The sequence below is a fragment of the Pongo abelii genome, chromosome 12 (genome assembly GCF_028885655.2).
Source record: "Pongo abelii isolate AG06213 chromosome 12, NHGRI_mPonAbe1-v2.0_pri, whole genome shotgun sequence".
Classification (NCBI taxonomy): domain Eukaryota; kingdom Metazoa; phylum Chordata; class Mammalia; order Primates; family Hominidae; genus Pongo; species Pongo abelii.
In genome coordinates, this window is record NC_071997.2 from 64,159,237 (window position 1) to 64,186,435 (window position 27,199).

General features: G+C 36.3%; 1 protein-coding gene across 1 annotated transcript in view; it reads left to right on the forward strand.

Annotated features, from left to right (window-relative positions):
• PPP3R1 (protein phosphatase 3 regulatory subunit B, alpha) overlaps positions 1-27,199 on the forward strand; it is a 73,231-nt gene that overhangs the window by 40,525 nt on the left and 5,507 nt on the right. The window contains exons 3-5 of the mRNA XM_009237235.4: positions 22,741-22,917; positions 24,128-24,187; positions 24,789-24,973. Of these exons, the coding sequence (XP_009235510.1) occupies positions 22,741-22,917; positions 24,128-24,187; positions 24,789-24,973 (422 nt within the window). The remainder of the gene's footprint in view (positions 1-22,740; positions 22,918-24,127; positions 24,188-24,788; positions 24,974-27,199) is intronic.

Consider the following 27,199-nt stretch of genomic DNA (forward strand, 5'->3'; position numbering starts at 1 on the left):
TTGCCATTAAGTACATTCTTGATTCATGGGAAGTCAAAATATCAGTATAAACAAGAGTTTGAAAGAAGTCGATTACAGTCCTCATAAATGATTTTGAGGGGTTCAGAGCTTTCATGGAGGAAATAACTGCAGATGTGATAGAAGGAGCAAAAGAACTAGAATTAGGAGTGGAGCCTGAAAATGTGGCTGATTTGCTGCAATCTCATGATAGAACTTGAACAGATGAGGAGTTGCTTTTTATGGGTGAGTGAAGAAAGTGGTTTCTTGGTATGGAATCCACTAGTGAAGATGCTGTGAACATTATTGAAATGACAACAAAGAATTTAGAATATTCCATAAACTTGGCTGATAAAGCAGCAGCAGGGTTTGAAAAGATTGACTCCAATTTTGAAAGAAGCTCTACTGTGGGCAGAATGCTGTCAAACAGCATTGCATGTTACAGAGAAATCTTTTATGAAAGGAATTGCCAGATGATGTGGCAAAACTAATTATTGCTGTCTTATTTTAAGAAATTGTCACAGCCACCCCGATCAGTCCGTGGCCATCAACATTGAACTGAGACCTATCAACAGCAAAACAATTACAACTCACTGAAGGCTCAGGTGATCCTTAGCATTTTTTAGCAATAGAATATTTTTTTGTTGTTGTTGGAGACAGAGTCTCGCTCAGTCGCCCAGGCTGGAGTGCAGTGGCGCAGTCTCGGCTCACTGCACACTCCGCCTCCCGGGTTCATGCCATTCTCCTGCCTCAGCCTCCTGAGTAGCTGGGACTACAGGCGCCCGCCACCACGCCTGGCTAATTTTTTTGTATTTTTAGTAGAGACAGGGTTTCATCGTGTTAGCCAGGATGGTCTCAATCTCCTGACCTCGTGATCCGCCTGTCTCAACCTCCCAAAGTGCTGGGATTACAGGCGTGAGCCACCGCACCCAGCCGCAATAGAGTATTTTTAAATTAAGGTATACGTGTTGTTTTTTAGGCATAATGTTATTGCACAGTTTGTAGACAACAGTAATACGTAAACATAACTTTTAAATGCACTGGAAAACAAAAAAATTCATGTCGTTCGCTTTATTCACTTTATTGTGGTGGTCTGGAAGCAAACTTAAAATGTCTGTGAGGTATGCCTGTATTTGCATTATATATACTGACTGAGCATCCCAAATCTAAAAATTTGAAATCCAAAATGCTCCAAAAAGCATTTCTTTTGCATGCCATGTCAACACTCAAAAAGTTTCATATTTCAGAACATTGTGGATTTTGGATTTTTGGATTTGGGGTGGTCAAACTGTATGTTTTTTGATGGCCTAATTCTGTAGTGTGGTTTTGTGAATTGTTCCTAAAAGTTCAACCCAGACTCATTTTTTAGCCTCCTAACAATTTTTAACATTGAAAAACAACCTTTGCTTCAACTACCTAGAGTTAGATTTTGTTGTCTGTTGAACCCTCGAAAAATATAATTCCAGGAATGCTGTAGTCTGCACACTCTCGAAGTAATAGAAATCTAGATTGGTTGTCTGACTTAGTTGGATTTGAAGATAATAATGATCCCATTATCATGAACAAATTGGAACATTAACTTATTTTATGGTTGCATAAAATAAAGTTCTTATTGAAGGCAGAACTTTGGTAGACCAAATTGCTATTGTAAAATATTTGCCGGGGAGAATGAGGAGTATAAGGAGTGTGGATGGGCTGGTTACTTTTGGCTGTATTGGAGAACTTAAAGAAAATTACGTGCTTAGAAGTTCTTGAATGAAGGACCAGTTAAGATGACCAGGGAGCTTATGTTAATTGAGAAAAATAATAAGATCTTTTGTGTGAAAGGACAATGGTTGGGAAAGAGGAGATTGTAAGAATTGGAATAGAGGCCAATAGATTAAGATATGAGGTTCTGGAACTGCCACAACCATTCTGAACCTTGCTTGCAAGCAGACATAGCCTCTTCAGCCCCTGTTTCATGAGGCTGGGCTTGCCTTGCTTGAGGAGACCTCTTATCTTGAGATGAGGTGTCACTTCTGTTTTATATTGTTAAGACCACTTTCCCCATTGCTCATTATGTTTCAGCAATCTTCTTTTTTTTCCCCCCAAACACTTGTCAATTTCTTTCATTCCTATTACCACCTTTGCTTGTTTATGAGTTTGGGTAGAGTGGTCTTTGGTCAGCTCTTTATTTGACTAACTTCATTCTCCTTCAACTCTCAGGTATTAATAAGTACCTTGAGTTGTTTTTGTTGGGGCTTTTTTGTTGTTGTGTCTTGCAAACTTGGATAGAGGGAGTTTAAAACTCGACAGAGGGAGGCAAAGTCAGCCTCTGTTGCCCAGGCTGGAGTGCAGTAGCATTACCATGGTTTGGTGCAGCCTGCCTCACTGGGGCCCAAGCGATTCTCCTACCTCAGCCTCTGGAGTAGCAGGGACCACAGGCATGTACCACCACTCCTGGCTAAGGTTTTTAAAAATTTTTTTTAGAGTCTGGGTTTTACTATGTTGCCAGGCTTGTCTCAAACTTCTGGGCTCAAACAATCCATGCACCTCAGCCTCTGAAAGTATTGGGATTACAGGCATGAGCTACTGTACCTGGCCTTTATTTTTCTTTAATAGCAGTTGACATAAACCCAAATTATTTATTAATTTATCTGCTATTTTGTAACTTCCACAGTTTTTTAAACTTAAAAAAAAAGGTGATACCTATGACCAGTTATCCATAATCTTTCCATCTCAATCACTGTTTACATTTTATTTTGCTATTTCCTCCCACAATTTTTTAATGATTTTTTTTAAATTAAAAAAAAAATTTTTTTTTAGAGTCTTGCTTTGTCACGCAGGCTGGAGAGCAGTGGTACGATCTCGGCTCACTGCAGCCTCCACCTCCTGGGTTCAAGCAATTCTTGTGTCTCAGCCTCCCAGGAAGCTGGGATTACAGGTGAGCGCCACCACACCCGGCTAATTTTGTATTTTTAGTAGAAACATGTTGGTCAGGCTGGTCTTGAACTCCTGGCCTCAAACAGTCCACCTGCCTTGGCCTCCCAAAGTGCTGGGATTACAGGCATGAGCCACTGTACCCAGCCTTTTTATGAATTTTTAATATAATTAGGATCATATGAAGGCATGTATGTTTCTATTTTAAAACATGAAATAAAATGTTACATCTAGAATAGTGTTAGAATTGACCAAAACTAGACCTAATTACTACCCTCTAGACCAGGAATACTGGTAAACTGCTGCTTGCCAGCAGTTTTTATTAATAAAACATAGCCATTGGTACATAGCCATGCCCATTTTTCTGTTTTCTGTGCTGCAGTGGCAGAGTTGAGTAATTGCAGCAGAGGCCATATGGTCAACAAAGCCTGAAATATTTACCACCTGGCCTTTTAGAAAAAAACTTACTGAACCCTCTTGTAGACTATGGTGGCCTTCTGGACTTGAGAACTATTATTTGAGTCATTACTGCACAGTTAACTTACCTACAGAATATGGTCTAGACAGAAGTTACAGACTGGTGCTTTGGGTGTTATGTAGATCTATAATACTTGTCTCTGGTAAAGTCAGTGAGTCAGGCGTTTTTTGAGACAGAGTTTTGCTCTTGTTGCCCAGGCTGGAGTGCAATGGCGCGGTCTCGGCTCACTGCAACCTCCACCTCCTGGGTTTAAGCAATTCTTCTCTCTCAGTCTCCCAAGTAGCTGGGATTACAGGCACCCACCACCAGGCCTGGCTAATTTTTGTATTTTTAGTAGAGATGAGGTTTCACCATGTTGGCAAGGCTTGTCTTGAACTCCTGATCCCAGGCGAGCTGCCTGCCTCAGCCTCCTGAAGTGCTGGCATTGCAGGCGTGAACCACTGCGCCCTGCAATCAGTCTGTTTTATAGTTTCTCTAGAATTGAAAGGGTTCTACTCAAAATGGAGCTTCTGTTTGCCGTTTAGTTTGAGCATGTGACATGAATTATTCTTCCACTTGATAGTGGAAAGCAAGAGGTGCAGAGGTCTGTAATTAGGCTTTAGGCTGCATTAGAGTTGGGATTGATTGTTGCTAGCATAAACTCCAATGGGGATGAGGTACTAGGACATTAATTTTTTATTTCTCAGTCAAGGAACAGAGAGGTCTTGAGGGAACCATAGTTCCCAGATTCTTTTCTGCTGCTCATTCTTTAAATCTGGGACTGAGGGCCAGAGAAAAATGTCCTAGGGCAAAAGGCAGATGGATGTTCCTTACGTACATCTGGGATGGCAAAAGTCATGGATTTTTATTTGTGTGGCAAGCATTTGAAATAGATTTCATACATTGTTAAAGCTGTCCTTTTCAGTTAATCCTCAGAACTTAGTAGTAAGTCTTCTTTCTTATCACTTTAATCTACACTTTGATTAAACTGTTGAGCCTTGTCACTAAAGATCTATACTTGTCATTGTTCAGCCAGCTGTGAATCTATCTAAATTATTTTGTCTGTTATATAGTTCTTTTTTCCTGCTTGGTTCACTAGAATCTTATATGCTTTTTTTTTTAAATCATATTTTACTTACGATTTGGATCAATTTCCCCAAAATGACCTTCTCCACATTAAAACTGCCACTTTTTTTGTTCACCCACACATTGTAGTAATTTTTTTTTGGTTTTTTTTCAAAACCTCTTTACTATTGGAAGAGCTTAGTTTTATCTGTGAATAGTACTTTCATTTTATAAGATTGTTGAAATCAGTCCTTGACACACTTCACTATTTATACTTCCCTATTTAGGTTAATTCCTGTCGTGCCTTCTCATCCCTTCCATACGTAGCTCAAGCCAGTGTTCTCTGTTTGGCCTTATTTAATTGCCCCAGCCCCAGTGTCCTCTCAGCTTTTCTTCTTTCAGTGTAAAGTTGTGCTACTTTTTAAAAAAGTTTAACAGGACTCTAAATTATATGCTGTAACATACTGTATTCTTTCCTGTGCCACACAGATAAGTAAGCACCTACCAAGTACTTACGGATTAGCCACTGGGAAAAAGGGAAATACATAGATTATTACAGTATGAGTAAACTATTATGAGAAATAAAAACACAGGTTCCAAGGAGGAAAAATTACCTTCGGTTAAGGAAATTAAGAAAAGCCTCATGGAAGGGATGACATTTGAAAGCTGTGTAGGATTAGAATGTGGATTAATTCTTTGACCTGTGTAGTTATTTCTCTCAGTCTCCTTATATGTTATCCACATCATCAACATTCTACCCAAACTTGCCTGCATTACCTGGTTTTAATAAATGATTTTGCTCCTAATGCTTGAGAAAACTAGGGACTGAGAAAACTTGGGGATGATTTAAGTGTTGGCCTCATTCCCCCCTCACCTCTGCCTGCCTGATCTCACATTTAATCTTAACCTCCTTTCCTTCAGTATCAGGCCTCCCTTTTTCATGGTTAGCCCTTCCCCTGTGCTTTTGATCTTGTGCCATCTCATCTCTAGGATCTTACTTCGTTAAATTTCTCTTTATTTTCTCATATGTCTTCAGCTTCTTCCTCTCTTGAGTTTATAAACACAGTTGACTTCTCTTTGATTTTGATCCTGCATGTACCTTGAAGTTTCTCTCTGTTCTTTCACATATTTGAACCTCTTAAAGAAGAGCCGCCGGGCGCGGTGGCTCACGCCTGTAATCCCAGCACTTTGGGAGGCCAAGGCAGGCGGATCACCTGAGGTCCGGAGCTCCAGACCAGCCTGACCAACATGGAGAAACCCCGTCTCTACTAAAAATACAAAATTAGCCGAGCGTGGTGGTGCATGCCTGTAATCCTAGCTACTCAGGAGACTGAGGCGGGAGAATGGCTTGAACCCAGGAGGCGGAGGTTGCTGTGAGCCGAGATCGCGCCATTGCACTCCGGCCTGGGCAACAAGAGCGAAACTCCCTCTCAAAAAAAAAAAAAAAAAGCCTACACAATTACCTTTATTTCCTTATTTCTGCTAATTTCGTGGCCTACTGCAGTCTGGCTTTCAGCTGCTATAACTCCACTGACACTGCTATCAAGGTCATCTTCATTTTATCAACACATTGTCTAATTGCCACATCTGGATTGATTTAAAAAAATCTACAAAATCACTTGTGACCTTTAGGGAAATTTGAACACTGATTATTTGATGCCAAATAATTAATTTTTAGGTGTGATAATGTTACGATGTGTTAAAGAGTTTTTATCTTTTAGAGATAATACTGTTTAGGCTGGGTGCGGTGGCTCACCCCTGTAATCCCAGCACTTTGGGAGGCCGAGGTGGATGGATCACCTGAGTTCAAGACCAGCCTGACCGACATGGTGAAACCCCATCTCTACTAAAAATATAAAAAGTTAGCAGGGCATGGTGGTGCATGCCTGTAGACCCAGCTACTTGGGAGGCTGAGGCAGGAGAATCGCTTGAACCCAGGAGGCGGAGGTGGCAATGAGCTGAGATTGTGCCATTGCACTGCAGCCTAGGCAACAAGAGTGAAACGCCGTCTCAAAAAAAAAACAAAAGATAATACTGATTAGTTACAAGGAAATGATATGTCTGGGATTTGCTCTAAAATAACTGGGGTGGGATATAGATAACATTTTTCTTATGTTTAATGGTTGAAACTGGATGATGAGCATATAGAATTCATTATACTCTTTTTTTCAACCTTTGTGTGTGTTTCAAATTTTCTGTTCTTGAAAAGTTGGGGCTTTTTAAATAATGGAAAAGGGGAGAAGGAAGTAACCAAGAATAAAATCACTAAGAAATAATTATTTAATTACAATTCAGAATGGCATGCAGACTGTAAGCTTTAATAATAAGTGGCTGTTTAAACTAATTTTCACCAGTAAAAGAATTGGGACTTTGACAGTGGAAGCGTAATGCCTGGCATAAAGCAGATGCTGAGTAAATATTGGTTGACTGAATCAGCTAGCAAGAGCTCAGAGCTGGATTACATAGACAACTCGTTGGATAATTTTAAAGGCTGTGTATACCTTTGGGAAAACCTGGTAGTTACTAGTCACCCCATTTGTTTTCATAAATTATAACAACCCATAATGGTATGGTGCTTACCATCACCCCATTTGTTTTAATAAATTATAACACCCCATAATGGTATGGTGCTTACCATGTCCCCGGAACTATTCTAAGCACTTTACATATGTTAATTCTTTTAATCCTCGTATTAGCCTCAGGGGAGGGGCACAATTACTTTCCCCATTGTACAGATGAGGAAATAGAAGCAAAGAGACTTTAAATAACTGGCTTAAGTCACACAGCAGGTGAAGTAACAAAGCCATGATTTGATCTTAGGCCATCATGCTTCATAGTCAGTATTTTTAATCATAGTATTATATAGTCTGTCTTTAGTAAATCTTACAAAATTAATGTTACAATTGTCTACATGAATAATTCTAGGCAAGACTAGATTTGTCTAAGACATAGGTATTCTGATATATATCAGAATATATATAGTGTGTGTGTGTGTATATATATATGTATATGTCATTCAATTCAGTGTTGGATTTTTATTGAATTTATTCTAGGCCGTTGTGACTTTATTTCTGTCTGTTGGCTAACCTCTCTGGACTAGGAAATGTATACTCTGTTGAGGTGATTTGCTCAAAGTGGAAGCCTTAGTTCTAACTTGGCATGATAACTTGGAAAAGTGACTGAGTGCAAGATATTACTTTAGATAATTTAAGCAGAAGACTATATTGGGGCACAATTGAAAGTAAGAGTGGAAAATCAGATTCAGCTAATTGTTGATAAAGCCAGTATAATTCTGAATGGTTTAGATAAAATTAGTAAACACAAGGGCTGTTTTGTAGACTAAAGTAGGTGAAAGATTAATTTTATCTAAAAAGATTTCTCATCTCTCTTTTGTTAGAAGGTCCCCTAAGAAGAGCTTGGCAGACTCTGAAGGAACCTCTCCCTTTGCATAATGAACTGCCAGTAGAAACCTCTCTAGCCATTAGAACACTGTTTCTGTTTTTAGTAAACAGTTTCACATTCAAGCAGTTTTGTTTCTGGTTTGAGTATTTACAGGTGATGTGAAAGTTTAAGGATAATAACTTTGCTGTTAATGTCTGCTCTTAATCACATTCGTCTCAGGGAGGTTTGCTGTTTTGAAAACAGTGTTTTCAGAGAAAAAGATTATCTGTAGTTAATTTGATTTCCTCCTTCATTTCAGCATTTTTTTTTTTTTTTTTGAGACGGAGTTTCTTGTTGCCCAGGCTGGAGTGCAGTGGCGCCATCTCGGCACACTGCAACCTCTGCCTCCTGGGTTCAAGCGATTCTCCGGCCTCAGCCTCCCAAGTAGCTGTGATTACAACAGGCGTGTGCCACCACACCTGGTTAATTTTGTATTTTTATTAGGGACAGGGTTTCACCATGTTGGTCAGGCTGGTCTCGAACTCCTGACCTTAGATGATCCACCCGCCTTGGCCTCCCAAAGTGGTGGGATTACAGGTGTGAGCCACTGTGCCTGGCCCTAAAATGCCATTTATTGTTAAAACATTGTATGCCATTAATTTTGAAATTGACTTGTGCAGTTGTTGCTTTAGATTAACATCTTCATAAATTTATTATACAGTTAATGTTTCTTAGACAGTTTACCAGCTGTCATTTATCATTTACTTGGTAATTTAGTGATCTGAATTCTAATTTATTTCACCTAGTCACTGAGAATTACTTATGCTTTGCCTGCTCTCAGTAAAGCATTAGAATTAAGTAATGACGAGAAGAACAAAGGATTTTCTTAAGTATAGTACATGAACTTAAATACTTTGGGTTACCTTGTTTTAGTGTTACAGACGGTTTTTAATAATCCCTGGATTCAAATTAGCTGGGTGTGGTGGCGGGTGCCTGTAGTCCCAGCTACTCGGGAGGCTGAGGCAGGAGAATGGCGTGAACCTGGGAGGCGAAGCTTGCAGTGAGCTGAGATTGTGCCACTGCACTCCAGCGTGGGCGACAGAGCGAGACTCTGTCTCAAAAAAAAAAAAAAAAATTCCCTGAACTCTCTAGTATATATTAAATATTTCAAGTTTTTAAACAAGTAGTCTCAAGTAAAGGACTGGCCGGGCGCAGTGGCTCACACCTGTAATCCCAGCACTTTGGGAGGCCCAGTATGGGAGCGAGTGGATTACCTGAGGTCGGGAGTTCGTGACCAGCCTGGCCAACATGGTGAAACCTCGTCTCTACTGAAAATAGAAAAATTAGCCGAGCATGGTTGTGGGTGCCCGTAATCCCAGCTACTTGGAAGGCTGAGACAGAATCACTTGAACCTGGGAGGCAGAGGTTGCAATGAGCCGAGACTGCGCCATTGCACTCCAGCTTGGGAGACAGAGCGAGACTCCATCTGAAAAAATAAAAACAAAAAACAGAAAGAAAAAAGAAAAGGAAGGACTAGCTTTATTTTCTTTATCCACACTGTCAAATTTTGGTATTGTGGCAGTACTAAGAAATTTGTAGTTTTGGTAATGAGGTTCATGACGTATAGTAATCTGGTTATCTGGCACAAATTTGAGTAATTTGAAGAAGTCAGTCACTTTAGCTAGTGAAAAAGTCTAGCTATCTGCCTAACAAAAATAAGACTTCTTGGATCTTTCTCAGAACGTTAGAGCAAAAGATAAAAGATAAGGAAAAATGTGCAAGGAAAGAATGATTTGGAGAACACAGAGTGATAGCGTCTGACTAAAAGAAATTTCAGGAGCTGTGTTATATAAAATAGAAGGGGAAATAATCAGTGAAATAAAAGGAGAAATTTATCTTTCTTGAAAAATTGAATCTTTTGGTTAAAAGCATTCTGATTGCCAAGATTAGATGAAGGAACATCTATGTTTAGTTTCAACTTCTTTTGTAATTTTAAAATTTCAAGAGTGAAAAAACCCTAAAAGCCTCCAGACATAGAAGTTGTTACCTAGAAAGAATAGCAGTCCACTGGCATTGGACTTCTTCACAGCAGCAGTAGTTGGTAGAAGGCAGTGGAGTAATACATTCAAAGTTCTGAGTTTCTAACCCAGAATTTGATAACAGCCAAATGATCACTCAAATGTGAGAACAAAAAAAGACATTTTCAGAAATTTAAGGACTTGGGAAGGTTAACTTAAACGAGTTCTTGGATATGTACCCAGCAAAATGAAATAGAAGTTCAAGAAAGAGGATGAAATGAGACCCCAGAAACGGAATTCCTAACACACCAGTGAAAATCTCAGGATAACAACTATGCCATAGGCCTAGAAAGCAGTTGGTTCAAATTAGAACGAAATGGCAGAGTTGTCTGTGAAGAATGTCTTCAAGAAGAAAGTAAAAGCCATTATATGAATTATGTGGTTGAATTTTTTAATGTTAAGATAAAGTCAACGAGAGAAAAAAAGAAACTGGGGGATGCAGTATGACATTCTTGGCAGTAAACCACATTAAGCTTTGGAGGAGCCATACGTGTAAGTAAGTCTTGAATAATGGAGGCTGAAAGTAAAAGAAGACTCTTAAATATGCATTCTTTTGTGGAAATATGATTTTTTTTAAAGGAAAATAGGGTGGGGAGCGGAGTGTGGTACAAAGCTAAAGAAAGGTGCAGCTAACATTCAAATGCAACATCACATAGGAACAGTAGATAAAATAAGAGGAAGATCTGGAAAATGTGATGTAATGGGATGGGATTGGACTTAATATATAGAACAAAGAAATGCTTTAGGAGCCAGATCTTTTGAATAAGATGTATCATTGAACTAAACAATATACATTTTAGTTTAAAAAAATAAACAGTATATCTTTAAGCAGGGTTATTAATAACAGAATACTTGAAGGTATATTTGTATGATATTATGAATACATGCTTTTCATTAACTTACTGCCTGTATTGATTTGAACCATAATGTGGATAAACCAAAAGAAGAAAAACAGTAATACACAGGCCTTCAGTAGGAAAAACAGTAATATACATGTTGAGAGAAGGGTTGGAAAGGACGTCTTAGTAAAACATGGTCTGATTTTTATCAACCTGGAATGGGAAGATTCTTACTGTCTTTTCTCCACATTTAGCCCAGAAATGCAGGTTGGGGGAATAGCAATGATGCATAGTATCTCTTAGCCTAAGGCTCCTTGCTGACTCTTCAGATGGAACTAACATAGGAAAAGAAATTAGATCAGAAAGTATTTCAAGAAATCCCAGTCACCTGACTTTGTCATCAAGCTTTATAACACTGAGCAGCTTACCTAACTCCTTGGGTTTGTTTCCTCATCTTGAGTTTGTCGTCTTCAAGGTTTCTTGTGACTGCTTACGTTACATGGCTTTTCTATGCTAGATTTTCTCGTGAAGCTCACTGAGCTCTGAAAACAATTCTAAGAATGTATTTTTAGGATTGTTATAAGTGTTCAGCTTCTTTTGTGACATCTTTGGACATCATTCATTGGGTGAATGAGTTCTAGTGTGTTGGTCATTTTTAGTCATTTTTTTAATATAAGGAAGGAGGAAGTCAGTGGTATGTGGTATTTATATTTTGAAGGAGCAATCTAGAAAGCAAAACACAATCACAGTATCAGTAATGAAAGCACTGAAATCATTGCAGATCCTTACAGATGTTAAAAGGATAACAAAAGAATGTTATAAGCAATTTTATACCAATAAGTTCCATACCTTAGATGAAATGGACAAATTCCTTGCAAAACAAATTACTACAACTGACAATAAAAGGAAATAGTAAATCTTAATAGCCTTTTATTAGTTAATAAAATTGAATTCATATTTCAAAATCTTTCTACAAAGAAAATACTAAGGTCAAACGGCTTTACTGGTAAGTTCTATCACATTTAATGAAAAGAGAGAAAGAAACCCAGTCTTATCTAGACTCTTAGAAAATAGAAGCTAGCATTACCTTGATGGTAATACCAAAGACATTATAATAAAATCAATATGGAATATAAACCAACATTATTTGAGAATATATGTGCAAAAAATCATTTAGTATTTGCAAGTCAAATTCAGTGGTGTGTAAAAAGGATGATAGAACACAACCAAGGGGATTTTTATACCAGGAATGCGATTTTAACATTCAAAAATTAATGTAATTTACTGTTTTGACAAAAGAGAAAAAAATGATCTTCTCAGTAATTACAGCAAAGTGTTTGGCAAAATGTAATATCTATTCATGATATTAGCGAATTAGGAATAGAAGGGAACTTCCTCAGCCTGATATTGGGCATCTACTAAAAAACCTTTATTTGGTCATACTCATATCTCATGGTGAAAGGCTGAATGGTTTCCACCTAAGACTGGGGAAGAAAGCAAGATTTTCCACTCTTGACCACTTCTAATCAATGTTGTATTAGAAGTCCTAGTCGTAACGTGGTCAAGAAAAAGAAAAACACATTGAGATTGGAAAGGAAGGAGTAAAATTGTTTTTATTCTCAGATGACATGGTTTTATATATATAGCAAATGTTAAGTTACTAGGACTGATGTGAATTTGGCAAGATTGTAGGATACAAGGATAGTATACCCAAACAATGTAATTTCTATATAATAGTAAAGAACAATTAAAAATGAAATGGGGCTGGGAGCGATGGCTCACGCCTGTAATCCTAGCACTTTGGGAGACTAAGGTGGGCAGATCACGAGGTCAGGAGATCAAGACCATCCTGGCCAACATGGTGAAATCCCATCTCTACTAAAAATACAAAAATTAGCTGGGCATGGTGGCACATGCCTGTACTCTCAGCTATTCGGGAGGCTGAGGCAGGAGAATGGCGTGAACCCGGGAGGCGGAGGTGGCCATGAGCCAAGATCATGCCACTGCACTCCAGCCTGGGTGACAGAGCAAAACTCCATCTTAAAAAAATAATCAAATAAAAATGAAATGGACAAGTACCATGCATAATAGAGTAAAATTGTAAAATATTCAGGTGTAAGTTTAACCAGATATGTGTAAAATCTGTACTCCAAATTACAGAAAATTATTGGAACGTAAAAAGACCTACACAAATGAAGATATGTACCACATTCATAGATTAGAAGACTTGTTACAAAGATGTCAGTTCTACTCAGACTTATCTATAGCTTCTTCAAGACCTTCCCAATCAAATTCTTAACAAGATTTTAAAAAATTAACCAAACTGATGGTTAATTCCATGTGGAAATGCACGGGTCTTAGAAGAGTCAGCGTTTTTAAACAGAACAAAGTAAAAGGACAGCTCCTTGATTTAAAGATTTACCATAAAACAACACTGTGGTACTGGCATAAGGTAGACTAAAATCAATGAAACAGAATAGAGGGTCCAGACTCATTCATTCATATATATATACATACATATATACATATATATGTTTATATATATGTGTGTGTATATATGTTTACACATATATATGTAAATATATATAATATATATACGTATAATATGTAAATATATATGTAAACATATAATACATATATATTTACATATATATATATTCTTTTTTTTTTTTTTTTTTTTTGTGCCAAAGGTGCCGTTGTAAAGGGAGCCTTTTCAACAAAACAGCTATATTTCTGTATGGAATAAAAAGTCATCTATCTTTCTATATATATCGTATATTTAAAAGGCATATAACATAGATCATAGATTTAAACATAAAACAATGGAACATCTAGAAGAAAACATAGGAGAAAATCTTCATGATCAAGGATGGGCAAAGACTTTCAGTACACACAAAACAGGAATCATAAAGGGAAAAAATTCGATTTCATTAATATTGAAAGGTTTTGGTTTTAAAAATACACCTATGAAAAGGCAAGCTCACAGACTGGGAGAAAATACTATTAGAAAATACCTAACAAAGGACTTGGATCAGTATATAGAGAATTTCACAAATCTTTTAGATAATGCTTTTTTTTTAAAAGCACAATTCACTAGTAAAAATATATGAAAAAATAGGCAATACCACATGTTAGCAAGAATGTGGAGCTACTGAAATAATCATATTGCTGATGGGAGAGTAAAATGGTACATTACATTGGAAAACTGACCTTTTCTGAAAACTTAACCCTGTGACCCAGCAATTCCAGGAAAACATTTGTTTACAGAACTACACATTAATATTTATAGTAGCTTTACAGGAATGTCTATCAACAGATGAATGCATAAACAAATTGTGGTATATCCATATAGTGGACTATACTGCTCTGCAGTATAAAGGAACGAACTGACACATGCAACAACATGGATTAGTGTCAAAAACTTGGTAAGTAAAAGAGATAGACATGAGTACCTACTGTATGATCCTGTAGACATGAAATTCTAGATAGAATTTAGTTATAGAAAGAACAGTAGCTGCCTAGGGTGGTAAGAAAAGGGTGATTAACCGCAGAAGGGCTCAAGGGAGTGTTTAGGGGTCATGGAATGTTCTTTTATCTTGATTTTAGTGATGCTTCTGTAGGTTTATGCATTTGTCAAAACCTATAGAACCATATACTTAATATGCATCATTTGAAGGTAGTTATTTCTCAAAGTTGGCTTAAATTATTTTAGCATTTTTAGGCCAGGCGTTGTGCCTCACACCTGTAATCCCAGCACTTTGGGAGGCCAAGGTGGGCAGATCACCTGAGGTCAGAAGTTCAAGACCAGACTGGCCAACATGGTGAAATTCCGTCTCTACCAAAAATACAAAAATCAGCAAGGGCGTGGTGGCGCATGCCTGTAATCTCAGCTACTCCGGAGGCTGAGGCACAAGAATTGCTTGAACGCAGGAGGCAGAGGTTACAGTGAGCTGAGATCACACCACTGCACTCCTGCCTGGGTGACAGAGTGAGTCTCCATTTAAAAAAAAAAAAAAAAAAAAATTAGCATTTTTATTAAAATTTGATACTTCTTTTGTTGGTGGTGATACTGAGTTTTCGCATATTTGACAATTGCATGATAATCTTTAAAGTATGTAAGAAATCTAGGAGCTCCAAAAAGACTCATTACTTTTTGCAGTCTAAGATTATGTTTCTCAAATACAGACCTTTTAAGTGGATTAATTTTTCATGTATTTAAGAAAAGGTACAACACATACATGTATGACTGTGTTCATGTTTATTTCATAATATACTATTTCAAGTCTGTCATAATATTGGTAGGGTGCTCTCTTTGCTTTGTTCATTTGGTAGTCAAACTGTGCAGAATATAAATGTTAAACTTCTGCTTGGTATACCACAAGATCATTATAAAACTGGAGAATTTTTTTGGAGCTTTTTGAAGGTTTTATCTGCTGCGCCCCCTGGTGGATTTTACTTCTCATTGGGGTCACATGAAAATACAGCTATTTACCTTCGTAGGAGGTGTCTTTATAAAAAACTATAAAGCTTTTAAGTTAATCTTTATGTTGAAAAACTTCTCAGTAACTTCTGTTGATAACACTATGAGGTTTTTTTTTTTTTTTGTGATCTTCACAAGAGTTATTCAGTACAAGCTTTTCCGTAGATAATTTTGCCATGTCTGATGGCTTTTTTTCCAAAATACCTCTAAGAGATTCCGGGATCCTGTATTGGAGTAGTAGTTTCTAATAGTTCTCATTCTATAATATGGTTCTAAATTTCTTGCTGTACAAAAGAGATTGGAGAATCGTGTCTTAGAAATAGTACGTATAGTTGGGATAAGCCTTGAACATATTATGGTGCCAGAAATTAAGGAAGTACTAAAAAAAAAAAAAAAAAAGAGGTTGTTGAAAGGCCACATAGGAGCCAACCTGAAGATCTAATAAAGACCAAAGCTGGAACAATTTTACTAACAAAATGATAGTATTGGATTTTAACTCATGTACTAAAATACTCATGAGTCCATGCCATGTAAGTATTTTAATAAATAAACGATGAAGAAGGCACTGGTTTTGGTTTTGTATTTTTTTTACAGGAGCATCCCAATTAATGTAGAAAGAAAGAGGAGAAAAGAAATTTATTATTAGGCAAATACCGCGGTAATAAATGTGGCAGACAGGACCTGCTGATGGATGCCAAAATTAGGTCAGAGTTTGAGGAGAAAAGAGTATTTGCACAGTCTCAAAGTATTCCCTACCCCCTCTCCTCCTAGGATATTTTTTTAACTGCAAAGGAAAAGATAGTAGATTTATAGTGGAGAAATCTGGCAGCCACTACCTTGGCCAAGTGATCAAAGTTAACATCACTAGTAATAAGACATATTGACGTCATGAGTCCCTTGATACAGTGTACTGGAGGACACAATATCATTTCTGTGGTATTCTTACCCCAAATGCCTAAATGCATTCTAATCACGAGAAAACAGGAAGCTCAAACTGAGGGAAGTTTTACAAAATACTGGATCAAAAGTTTCAAGGTCATGAAAGACAATCAAGAGTTGTCACAAATTGGAGCCAAGACTCAGGAGAAATTACAAAAAAGTTACAAAGATAATAGAGTTCTTGAATACCCCTCAGCCAAATGGGGATGTTAATATCTCACAGAATTATAGTACAGTTATCAACATCAAGAAATTAACATTGGCTAAAAAATGGTGAAACTTGCAGAGTGTTCTTTTTCTTTTCCAGGCTTCTCTTCTGGATCCCACATTACATATAGTTGTTTCTTTCAAAATATTATTGTTAGAATTTAGAGATACTTGCTTTGTTTTAAATCAGTTGGTATATTAATAGGTAATAAGTTATTTATAAAGTAGCTATTAAAAGAATTTCCTGATGAAGCAATAGTCTTGTTGCTTTTTTCTACTACACAATTATTGGGAATTGGCTAAAATTTGAGGAAAGTTTTGTTTTTCTACCATTCTGTTTATTTCATTTTCTTTTCATTCCGAAAAATTTTAGCATCACCTAAAACAGTTTACACTTCTTTAAGTTGTCTTTACTTTTAATCCCAACAGTTGAATAGCAGCTTGGTGTGTATGTATTAATAGGAATGCTTTCAGAACCGGAAGACTGTGGTCTCTTCCTTACTATTTTGAAATTTCTTGTATTCCTTTTTTTCTAAATGAGAGAAATATATAAAGGAGATGATTTATGTTTCATCATCTGAAAGTGTGATGAATGAATATGTAACCTATTTCTGTTAGTATTATATTGCCACAGTATTAATATGTCCAGTTGAAAATACTAAAATTTAGTGTAGCAACATGAGCTGTCTAAAAGCAAGTTCTTAATACTTTTATGTAGTAACATTAACAAGATTCTTGAAGTCACTTTTTAAAATGAGTTACTATCTGAATTTTACATTTATCCGTGAGAACTGTCAGTGCATTGATCGAGGTTAAGTCTCAACAGTCTGTTTTCTATATAAACAATCTACCAATTCCTTATTAGTAACTTTATATTTTATAAACTCTGACTAAAATATCTTGTTTTTGCCACCTTGCTTAAATTTTAGGTAACAGTATATGACTTGAAGATTATTTTAATTTTTTGTCTAATATAATGTCAATTGAATATGTAGGCATTTTCAACTGTTAAGGCATTCCTCCCAAAATTGTCCTTCCAAAAAGGAGAAAAATAACATGAGTTTCAACCTGGCAAAACATATGAAAAAGAGTCTCTCTGAGTCACAAGATGAGTCAAGAGGGTGAGGTTTGTTTTTCCTTGTCCATCTCTTTTAAGGGAATATGATCCTAAGCAGTAGGAAAAAAAATATTTAATGAAAAGTGGCACCAAAAGTTAGAATTTGTTCTTCAATATTTAACTGGTGCTAAGTGCAGATCTTCTATAAATATACTGAAACTAAATTTAATGGTGCTAACAGGATGGGTTTGATCTGCTTTAGAGATCTGTTCCTAATTTGTAGGTGATTGCTAATGCCGATATTTCAAGAATTAAAACTCTGTTTCATACTCTAATATCCTACTGCAACTCAGCAACACTGCTGGCAAGTGGAAGTGCTTAAATAACTGCCCCTCAGGTGCCAGTAATGCCCAAATAAATCATTTTGTTTGATACCTAAAATAACTATTTTTACCATTTGTTTTTGAAAGCTAACTTTCTTAGATCTTGGCTTTAAAAATTTTTTCCTGGCTTTGCTTTCCAAGCTGGCCATTTAAAAATATTCTGGATATTTAGGTATGGATTCCTCTAGTTGCTTAGCCTCAACTAGATTGTAAATACTGAGTATTTAGTCCGTCATACTCATCATTGTAATCCTAGCTGAAAGGAGGGGAGGGAGATGAGGAAATAAATGAGTGGTTGGGGAAAAGATACTGCCTCCATACACACTGCACTGGCTTCTTAGCTCAAGATCAGTTTTAGCTACATAGGGTATGTGGGAATGATGAAGAATGGAAAAATTAGATAGAGCTTGTTCCCTCCTAGTCATATTAAAGGGGCTTTTTAAGAAGTCGTTTATTGTCAAGGTAAAATGTGATCACTGGCACATTGCTTTGCCTTTGAGGAAAGTTTTGACTACTCATCCAGAGCAGATCAACTACTTTATAATGTTTCACAAGATATTAAAACAAGTAAATAAAATTTAACTACTCCTTCTAAGGGCTTTTGCCAGGGAGTGAGATAATGATACAACTATAAGATAAATCATTAGTAACAAACCCCTTTCTTTTATCAGAGAAAAATTGATAGGTGTCTCATAAATGGAGAATTCAGGCAAGGACATTCCAGCAGGAGGTTTATAAGGAAATGGAGGTATAAAATCTATACTTTAGCAGAGATGTGCCAAGAGCATTGTAGCCAAAGGAAAGGAAATGGGGAAAGAGATAAGATGGAAATTTAAATTTGAGGCTAAGTATTGTCAAGGACTTTAGACTTTTTGTATTAGAAAGCCACTAGAAAATGTAAAGCACAGGAGCTAGCCATTTGGCTGAATTTGCCTTTTAGAAAGATTACTGTTGGCAATGTAAAGAAGATGGATTGAACCACATATGTTTATTTGATTTATGATTATTATTTTCAAGTATTAATAGTTTTTATTAAGACTGGAATGCTATCTTCTTGATTAGAGGAGTTTTCTGAGTAGCTAAAACAAACCTTTAAGTGCCTCAATTTCAGTTTCTTGATAAACAACTTTCTAAACTATAATTAATGTCCCCACTTCAATAAATAGACTCTAATAAATAGTTTGCATAAATATTACGATACTACATTTCTGCTTTTCCTCTTCCCATTAATCATACAGCCTAGAAGAAATGATCCTGATTTGTCCACTGAAAGTTTGTGGAGACATTGTCTTTTCTTATCCACTCATAATAGATCACCTTTGTGATCTGTTATGTTTAAATTCCCTGTCACCTTTCCTAGTCTGTGGTTGTAAACTAAGGCAAAACTAAAGATGGGAAGAAGAAAATAATTAACTAATCCTTGGTATATGTGTAAAAAATTAAGGCAAGCGTGGAGAGGGTAGCTCTTCAGCAAAATCTATGAACTTTGAGACACTGTTCTGAATGGTTTGCTGATGGTACCTGGTTAGCTAGTAGTTTTAAATACTGATGGCATTTTAATCAATAAGTTTTACATTTGAAATACTTATTAATACTCACTTAAAACATTATTAAAACCATAATTAAGCACCTGTTATATGTGATGCTCAGAGCACCAATGAAAAAGTCATGGACTCTGCCCTGAGGTGGAGTAGACATGTAAATAAATAAGCAAAAAGCATTTGTAGGACTTTCATTATGTTTTTTCTCTTTCAAGAGTAAGGGTGTGTCATTTTATAGATAGAAAATGGGGAAATAAGGTTTATTTGAACAGTTTGCATTTATGTCACATATTCCATTAACGAAGGAATACTCTTTAATAGAGGGATAAAATGCTTATGTAGTTGATGTGCTGATGAAGTGCTTATATGAACTTTTTTATCAGATTATGTATGTACATTAATGTGCTACATAATAATTTTCGGTCAGTGGCTGACCACATATACACAGTGGTTCCGTAAGATTCTAATGGAGCTGAAAATACATATACAGTCATGTGTCACTTAACGATGGGTTGCATTGAGAAATGCATTAGTGTAGCCTAAGTGTACAGAGTTTATAAAGTCTACAGTAATGTCCTAGGCCCTTATATTAAGTCGCCACTCACTCACTGACTCACCCAGAGCAGCTTCCTGTCCCACAAGCTCCTTTCATGGTAAGTGCCCTATACAGGTGTACCATTTAAGTAAAATTTTCATACTATACTATTACTGTACCTTTTGAATGTTTAGATATGTTCAGATATACAGATATTTAGCATTGTGTTACAGTTGTCTACAGTATTCAGTACAGTAAGATGCTGTACAGATTTTGTAGCCTAGGAGCAATAGGCTGGACCATATAGCCTAGATGTGTAGTAGGCTGTACCACATAGGTTTGTGTAAGTACACTCTGATGTTCATACAATGATGAAATCTAATGATGTGTTTCTCAGTGTAACCCCATCGTTAAGTGACACATGACTGTATGTGTATTTTGCTGTTTGCAGCAGTATTTAGATAAATTTTTCATCACAGCATTTCTGACACATGTATTCTAGAAAACCTCACATGCCATGAAATCACATCTGGGAAAAATATGGATAGAGTAGACCATTCAAATTATGCAGCTTTGTTTGTAACAGAGTATTAACATAAACAGTAATGATCTTAAAAATACAAGTACAAATTAACTGTAAAAATGAAACACCATAGCCCATCACTTATGAACCTTAAACGGGGACTTGTGCTTCTTTTAAAGTATGGTTACAGGTTCTTGAAGTTATTTGCTTTAGTAGAAACTACTTTTCTAAATTCAGTAGTGAGCCAATGTATGGCTACCTTTATTAATAGTTTTGGGGGTGAGGGGGAGCATAAAAACAAAAGAAATTGTCTTCACAACTTCATCTGTGTCCTTAGCTTTCACCAGACAACATAACAATGTTAGAAAGACTTGAGGTTCTTAAAGCCCCTAAACTTGTTTTCTCTAAAGGAAGGCACCTCTTCACTATTGTTTTCTTAAGGTCTTCATATATTGAGGTTTTTTTTTTTTTGGTTTTTTTTTTTGAGACGAAGTTTCCCTCTTGTCGCCCAGGCTAGAGTGCAATGGCGCGATCTCAGCTCACTGCAACCTCCGCCTCCCAGGTTCAGGCGCTTCTCCTGCCTCAGCCTCCCAAGTATCTGGGATTACAGGCACCCTGCCATCACTCCCGGCTAATTTTTATATTTTTAGTAGAGACGAGGTTTCACCACGTTGGCCAGGCTGGCCTGGAACTCCTGACCTCAGGTGATCCACCCGCCTTGGCCTCCCAAAGTGCTGGGATTACAGGCGTGAGCCACCGTGCCCAGCTTTTTTTTTTTTTTTTTTAAAAGAAACTTGCCCCAATCCTTTACTTGAAAAATCCCCGTGAACCAATGAAATTTCCATGATTACTGACGATACTACTCTCCTTCCTCTTTACCAATTATGTGTGAACTAATTCATATTAGAACACCATCTTGTAGCTGTAGTTTTTTCTTTGATAGTATATAGTTCTATTTTAATGTATATTTAAAATATATGCTTTAATTTTTAAGTTCTTACAGTGAGGATGCCATATATTTAAGCTGTCAAAACAGCTTGTATTTGTACTCTTTTCTAGCGTTGTGGGCTATAATACATATATACTCATGGGCAGTATAACATTTGCCTTCTTAATTTTCTTTTTAAAAGTTGTTGTATTTAATTTACTTTTATTTTTAATTTTTTGAGACGGAGTCTCACTCTGTCACTCAGGCTGGAAAGCGGTGACGTGATCTCAGCTTACTGCAACCTCCGCCTCCTGGGTTCAAGCGATTCTCCTGCTTCAGCCTCCTGAGTATCGGTGATTAGAAGTGCGTGCCACCATGCCCGGCTTATTTTTGTATTTTTAGTAGAAGTGGGGTTTTACCATGTTGGCCAGGCTGGTCTGTAACTCCTGACCTCTAGTAATCTGCCCATGTTGGCCTCCCAAAGTGCTGGGATTACAAGCGTGAGCCATTGCGCCTGACCCGTTGTATTTAATTTAAAAAATACATTTGTAATTATTTCTATAAAGTCATGATCAGAATTACTTATGTGTATTAGTCAGATATTTTAAAGGAATGAAAATGATGTAATTTAGAAGAAAATAGCTTAAACCTGTTTTTTCAAGAACTTATATAAGAGACCTGACACTGAATTTTTATGGAGTACTTACAAACTTAATGTAAACATTTCTTTTTAGTTATTCTTTCTCTTTTGAAGTGTTGACAAGTGAATTTTGTTAGCTAATTGGTTGTTAAGTAAAAACTGGCTTATTTGCTCAAACTTGCAAAGTATCTCTGGAAGAATATTCAGGAAATTGGCAACATTGCTTTCAGAGAAAGGAAATGGATATCTCGGGGTGGGAAGGGAGGGAAACTTTGAATTTTGAATACCCTTTGAATTTTTGAGTCATGAACTATTAGAAATAAAGTAAATTAAAATTTAACAAGAAAAATGAAAATGAAAGTACTTCAGTGTACAGAACAGAGGTTGATTGAACCTGTCTGGTAGAACCTCCGTGATCAGCTTAGCATTGTCAGTCCTGAAATAATCTTTTGTGACCTCCATGATCAGCTTAGCATTATCAGGCCTGGAATATCTTGAGACTCAGCATACAGCAGATGTATGTAATGGCAGGTGCAAACAAACAGAAAGGTAACCAAATACAAGTATTTTTGTTGTACTTACTCTATTAGAATAAATTAGTTAACATTATAACCTCTTTTTATCAAATTGGAAATTAAACTATTGGATAACTGTTGGATTTTTTCCCCCCTATAACTATTACAAAATTTTTCAAAATCTTGCTACTGCCCATTAGAAAGGATTTGGGAACATTTTAAAAAAATTCTTGCTACCTTTTTTGTTTGCTTTTAGTTGATGCGGATGAAATTAAAAGGCTAGGAAAGAGATTTAAGAAGCTTGATTTGGACAATTCTGGTTCTTTGAGTGTGGAAGAGTTCATGTCTCTGCCTGAGTTACAACAGAATCCTTTAGTACAGCGAGTAATAGATATATTCGACACAGATGGGAATGGAGAAGTAGACTTTAAAGGTAAGAAAGTAGTTATTTTTTATAATCACAAGTTAGATAACCTATTTGTATTCTTACAGCTCTGTGTAAAAAAAAAAACAAAAAAGTGTTTATATTCCTGTGACCTTAGAATAATAGATTACGTTAAAACCTCAGCATCTGTGGCATATGCACCTTAATGAACTAGGACCTTTTACTTTGTGGTTCATAAATGATTAAGTCGTTCTTTAGGATAATCTACCAAAAAGCAGGGGAGACTCAGTATTTCCTTTCTTTTTAGAAAATTAATCTCACTTTAGGGCAATACTGTATATTCTTATATACATTAGAAGCTGCAATTCCTTTTTTTTATTTTTTATTTTTTTGAGATGGAGTCTCGTTCTTTTGCCCAGGCTGGAATGCGGTGGTATAATCTTGGCTCACTGCAGCCTCTGCCTCCTGGGTTCAAGCAATTCTCCTGTCTCAGCCTCCTGAGTAGCTGGGATTACAGGCGTGTGCCACCACACCTGGCTAATTTTTGTATTTTTAGTAAAGACGAGATTTCACCATGTTGGCCAGGGTGTGGTCTCGAACTCCTGACCTCAAGTGATCCACGTGCTGCAACCTCCCAAAATGCTGGGATTACAGGCATGAGCCACCGCGCCAAGCCAGTTTTTTTTTGTTTGTTTTAACAAGTAAGTAAACATTTCACAAAGGGATTTGTCAATAGATTTTATTTTAGTTTGGAGAACAGAATTATAAGTGGAGGGATATAAAACTGATTATACTTCAGTGCTTATCAGGCAGTGAAGAAAAATGGTCATTTGTCATGAAACTTCTAACAGCATATTTAAGTGATTCACAATTTTGAAACAGAAGTCTAAAGTTTTTTTTGTGTGTGTCAGAACAATTTATAGTGGTTTTTTTTTTAAAGCCCCTTGTTACAGTCATATTCTAAGAGGAAAGAGTTAAACAACTTAAAGAATATGTTTTGAGTGTTCTTTTATCTTGCACTTAACAAATGTTTGTTCAAATTGATTGACCTTAGAGAACTCCAAGTTCAAATAAAAAAAATACAGAGAGACCTTGTTTGTTGAGGTTTCAAATTTGGCAATTTTATTTTTAAACGTTTGCTAGTAGTAGTTTGGTTTTGCAGCAAGGAAATATCCTTTTGTGGGTATGTAAGGTAAATAGGTTTTTTGTGTAAAAAATTGGAAGTTCTGATTTGTGAACATTTTTAACTCTTATTCAGAATTCATTGAGGGCGTCTCTCAGTTCAGTGTCAAAGGAGATAAGGAGCAGAAGTTGAGGTGTAAGTATTTTTCTTCACTGACTTCATTCCCTTACACTACCATCATTTCATACTTTATTATAGAATGCTTTTTAAAATAATGAAAAAGATGTCTTTTATTCCAGATCCTTAGACATAACTGAAATTTTACATTCTGGTGAAAATCTTTTTAGGACATTTGCAACTACTATATTTGAATAATGTGTTATTGCTGCTTTTAGTTGGATAGAAGGAAAACAGTTTCTTTCTACTGAAAACAGCCATGTAAACTACATATGTAATTTAGAGAAGAGATTTTTTTAGTGAAAGTGGGAAGAAATGTTCTGAAGAACCGAGGAGGTTGGAGTTGTTACTATATCCAGTTTTTTCTGTGCAGAAACTGAAGCTTAGCAGGGATAGTTAACTTACTCTAAGCTCCACTAAATCTGCCTAGGCAATCTCAAAAGCCCATACTTTTAACCAACTATGTTAAACTGTGCCTAAGGACAACTCTATTTTAAGGAAGGAGACATCCTTATAGTCATAATTTTGATGTTTGTCAGTTTACTATTTTTTGTCTTACTGAAAGCATTTACTTATGATTGCTTTGTAATTGGAATTGATTTTCCTTCCCTTTTTTTAGTTGCTTTCCGTATCTATGACATGGATAAAGATGGCTATATTTCCAATGGGGAACTCTTCCAGGTATTGAAGATGATGGTGGGGAACAATCTGAAAGATACACAGTTACAGCAAATTGTAGACAAAACCATAATAAATGCAGATAAGGATGGAGATGGAAGAATATCCTTTGAAGAATTCTGTGCTGTAAGTACAAAAGAGCTGGTTCTTCCATTAGTTATGTTTCAGCAACATATTTTAAAAACCACTTAATAGAGAATTTCCATATTTTGTCCTAAAAACTTAAATATTTGATTTTTCCTAATTGCCCATATTGTTTTGAAATGTGTTCTTCGTTGTAATTATTAATTAACAATTATTATTCTCAAGAATTAACATTCTCAGTGATCCTCTGATCAAATGCCACAAGGAGACTACTTTACTTATTGTTGGTAGCCTCTCAAATTACAACTAGGTTATACTCTTAAGATTCATTTAATCACTCATTGCTTCTGAACAGAAGCACAACCACAACGACTTAGCTTCTCTTCTCTACTTATGCCCTAAAAACATAGAGAGTAGGCTTTTTGATGTGTTACAAGGATTTTAAACTGCAAGCTAGAGATACTAGAGAAAACTAGAGCATCCAGAGTAGAGGCAAAGATAAAAAAGTTTGAAATTTTTCTGTCAGTAATGATTGGATGCTTCCATAGAAAGGTTTTCTTCCTCCTCTTTATTTTTAAATGTAAATCATATAAGGAAAAACAAGTGATTTTGATAGTTGTGTGTTATGCAAGAAGTGAAGTGTAGCTACTTTGACCTTTAAGTAGAAGTTCATATTATCCTTAAGCAAAAACCATCTTTTAATTTTGTTTTCAAAAAGTGGGGTGGCACTGTAAAGAATAGACTGCATCTTTTTGGAAGAGTTAGATGGGTTTGAGACTTTTAAGACACTGAACTACTCCCAGGGGGCGCTACCGCAAGCCTTTTCTGTCCCTTCCGTTTCACCTCCTTCACCATTGCCAAGGATCACTGTGAACTAGCATATGGTTGAGTGTGACATGAGACCAGGCTGGTCGTGCCATCATAAATAGCAGCCAGTTTTCAAAAGAAGGAAAGAAGAGAAATTCTAAGCCTTAGGGGAATAAAATAAATGGAAAATTCTTGGCTTCAATGGTATTGGAAGAGGGGGGAGAGAGAAAGAGAGAGATATATAATAAATATATAATATATAATATATATTATATATCATATATATCTTATGTATATTTTACATATATAATATGTAAATTATAAATAATATAAATATAAATAAATACAATATAAATATAATGTATAAATATATATAAATGAAGACTACTTGCATTTAGCAAATACAAAATGTAATAAGTATATCACTTATCAGTGGAAGGAAATTAAAATATATCTTTTATATATAGAAATAATGCTGTTATCTATATTGAAGACATAAGCTAAATTTCGAATTTATTTTCCAATATTTATTTTAGTTTATTTTTAAGTTTTCTTTCTTTTTTTTTTTGAAACGGAGTCTCACTCTGTCGCCAGGCTGGAGTGAAATGGCACAGTCTTGGCTCACTGCAACCTCTAACTCCCTGGTTTGAGTGATTCTCCTGCCTCAGCCTCCTGAGTAGCTGGGATTACAGGCACACGCCACCACGCCCAGCTAATTTTTGTATTTTTAATAGAGACGGAGTTTCACCATGTTGGCCAGGATGGTCTTGATCTTCTGACCTTGTGATCTGCCTGCCTTGGCCTCCCAAAGTGCTGGGATTATAGGCGTGAGCCACTGCACCCGGCCTGTTTTTAAGTTTTTGTAGACAGGGGTCTCGCTATGTTGCCCAGGCTGGTCTCCAGCTCCTAGCTTCAAGCGATTGTCCCATTTCAGCCTTCCAAAGCATTGGGATTACAGGCACGAGCCACTGTGTCTGGCTACCAGTATTTGTAATCAGTTGCCTTTTGCTTGTATTTTTAAGGGGCATAGTTTACGAGTGGAGAAAAATGTTCGTAGTGTTTTTAAAACCAACTTTTCTAAACATTGATCAAGCGCTTGTAACTTTGGCTTCATTGAGTTCTTTTTTATGTTGACTTCTGAAGCTGTAACAGTGAAAGATTGGAAGTTATTTTAAAAGATTGCATACTATATATGTACTTTAAAATTTTCAGAGTACTTAATGTATACAAATAATTCTTACAAATGATTAGTGACAGGCTTAAAGTTGGTGTATTGAACCCATGTATAATTTATTTTTACCTCCTCCCCAAACTCCAATAAAATGCAATGAATTAAAAAGAAAGGGTTATGAACTCACAAGGACAAAAATAAAGAGCAGAGAAGAGACAGCATCTAAATTTGGTAATTTAGAACGTTTAGAAAGTTGAATGGTTAACTAATCTAGCAGAATGATTCTAAGC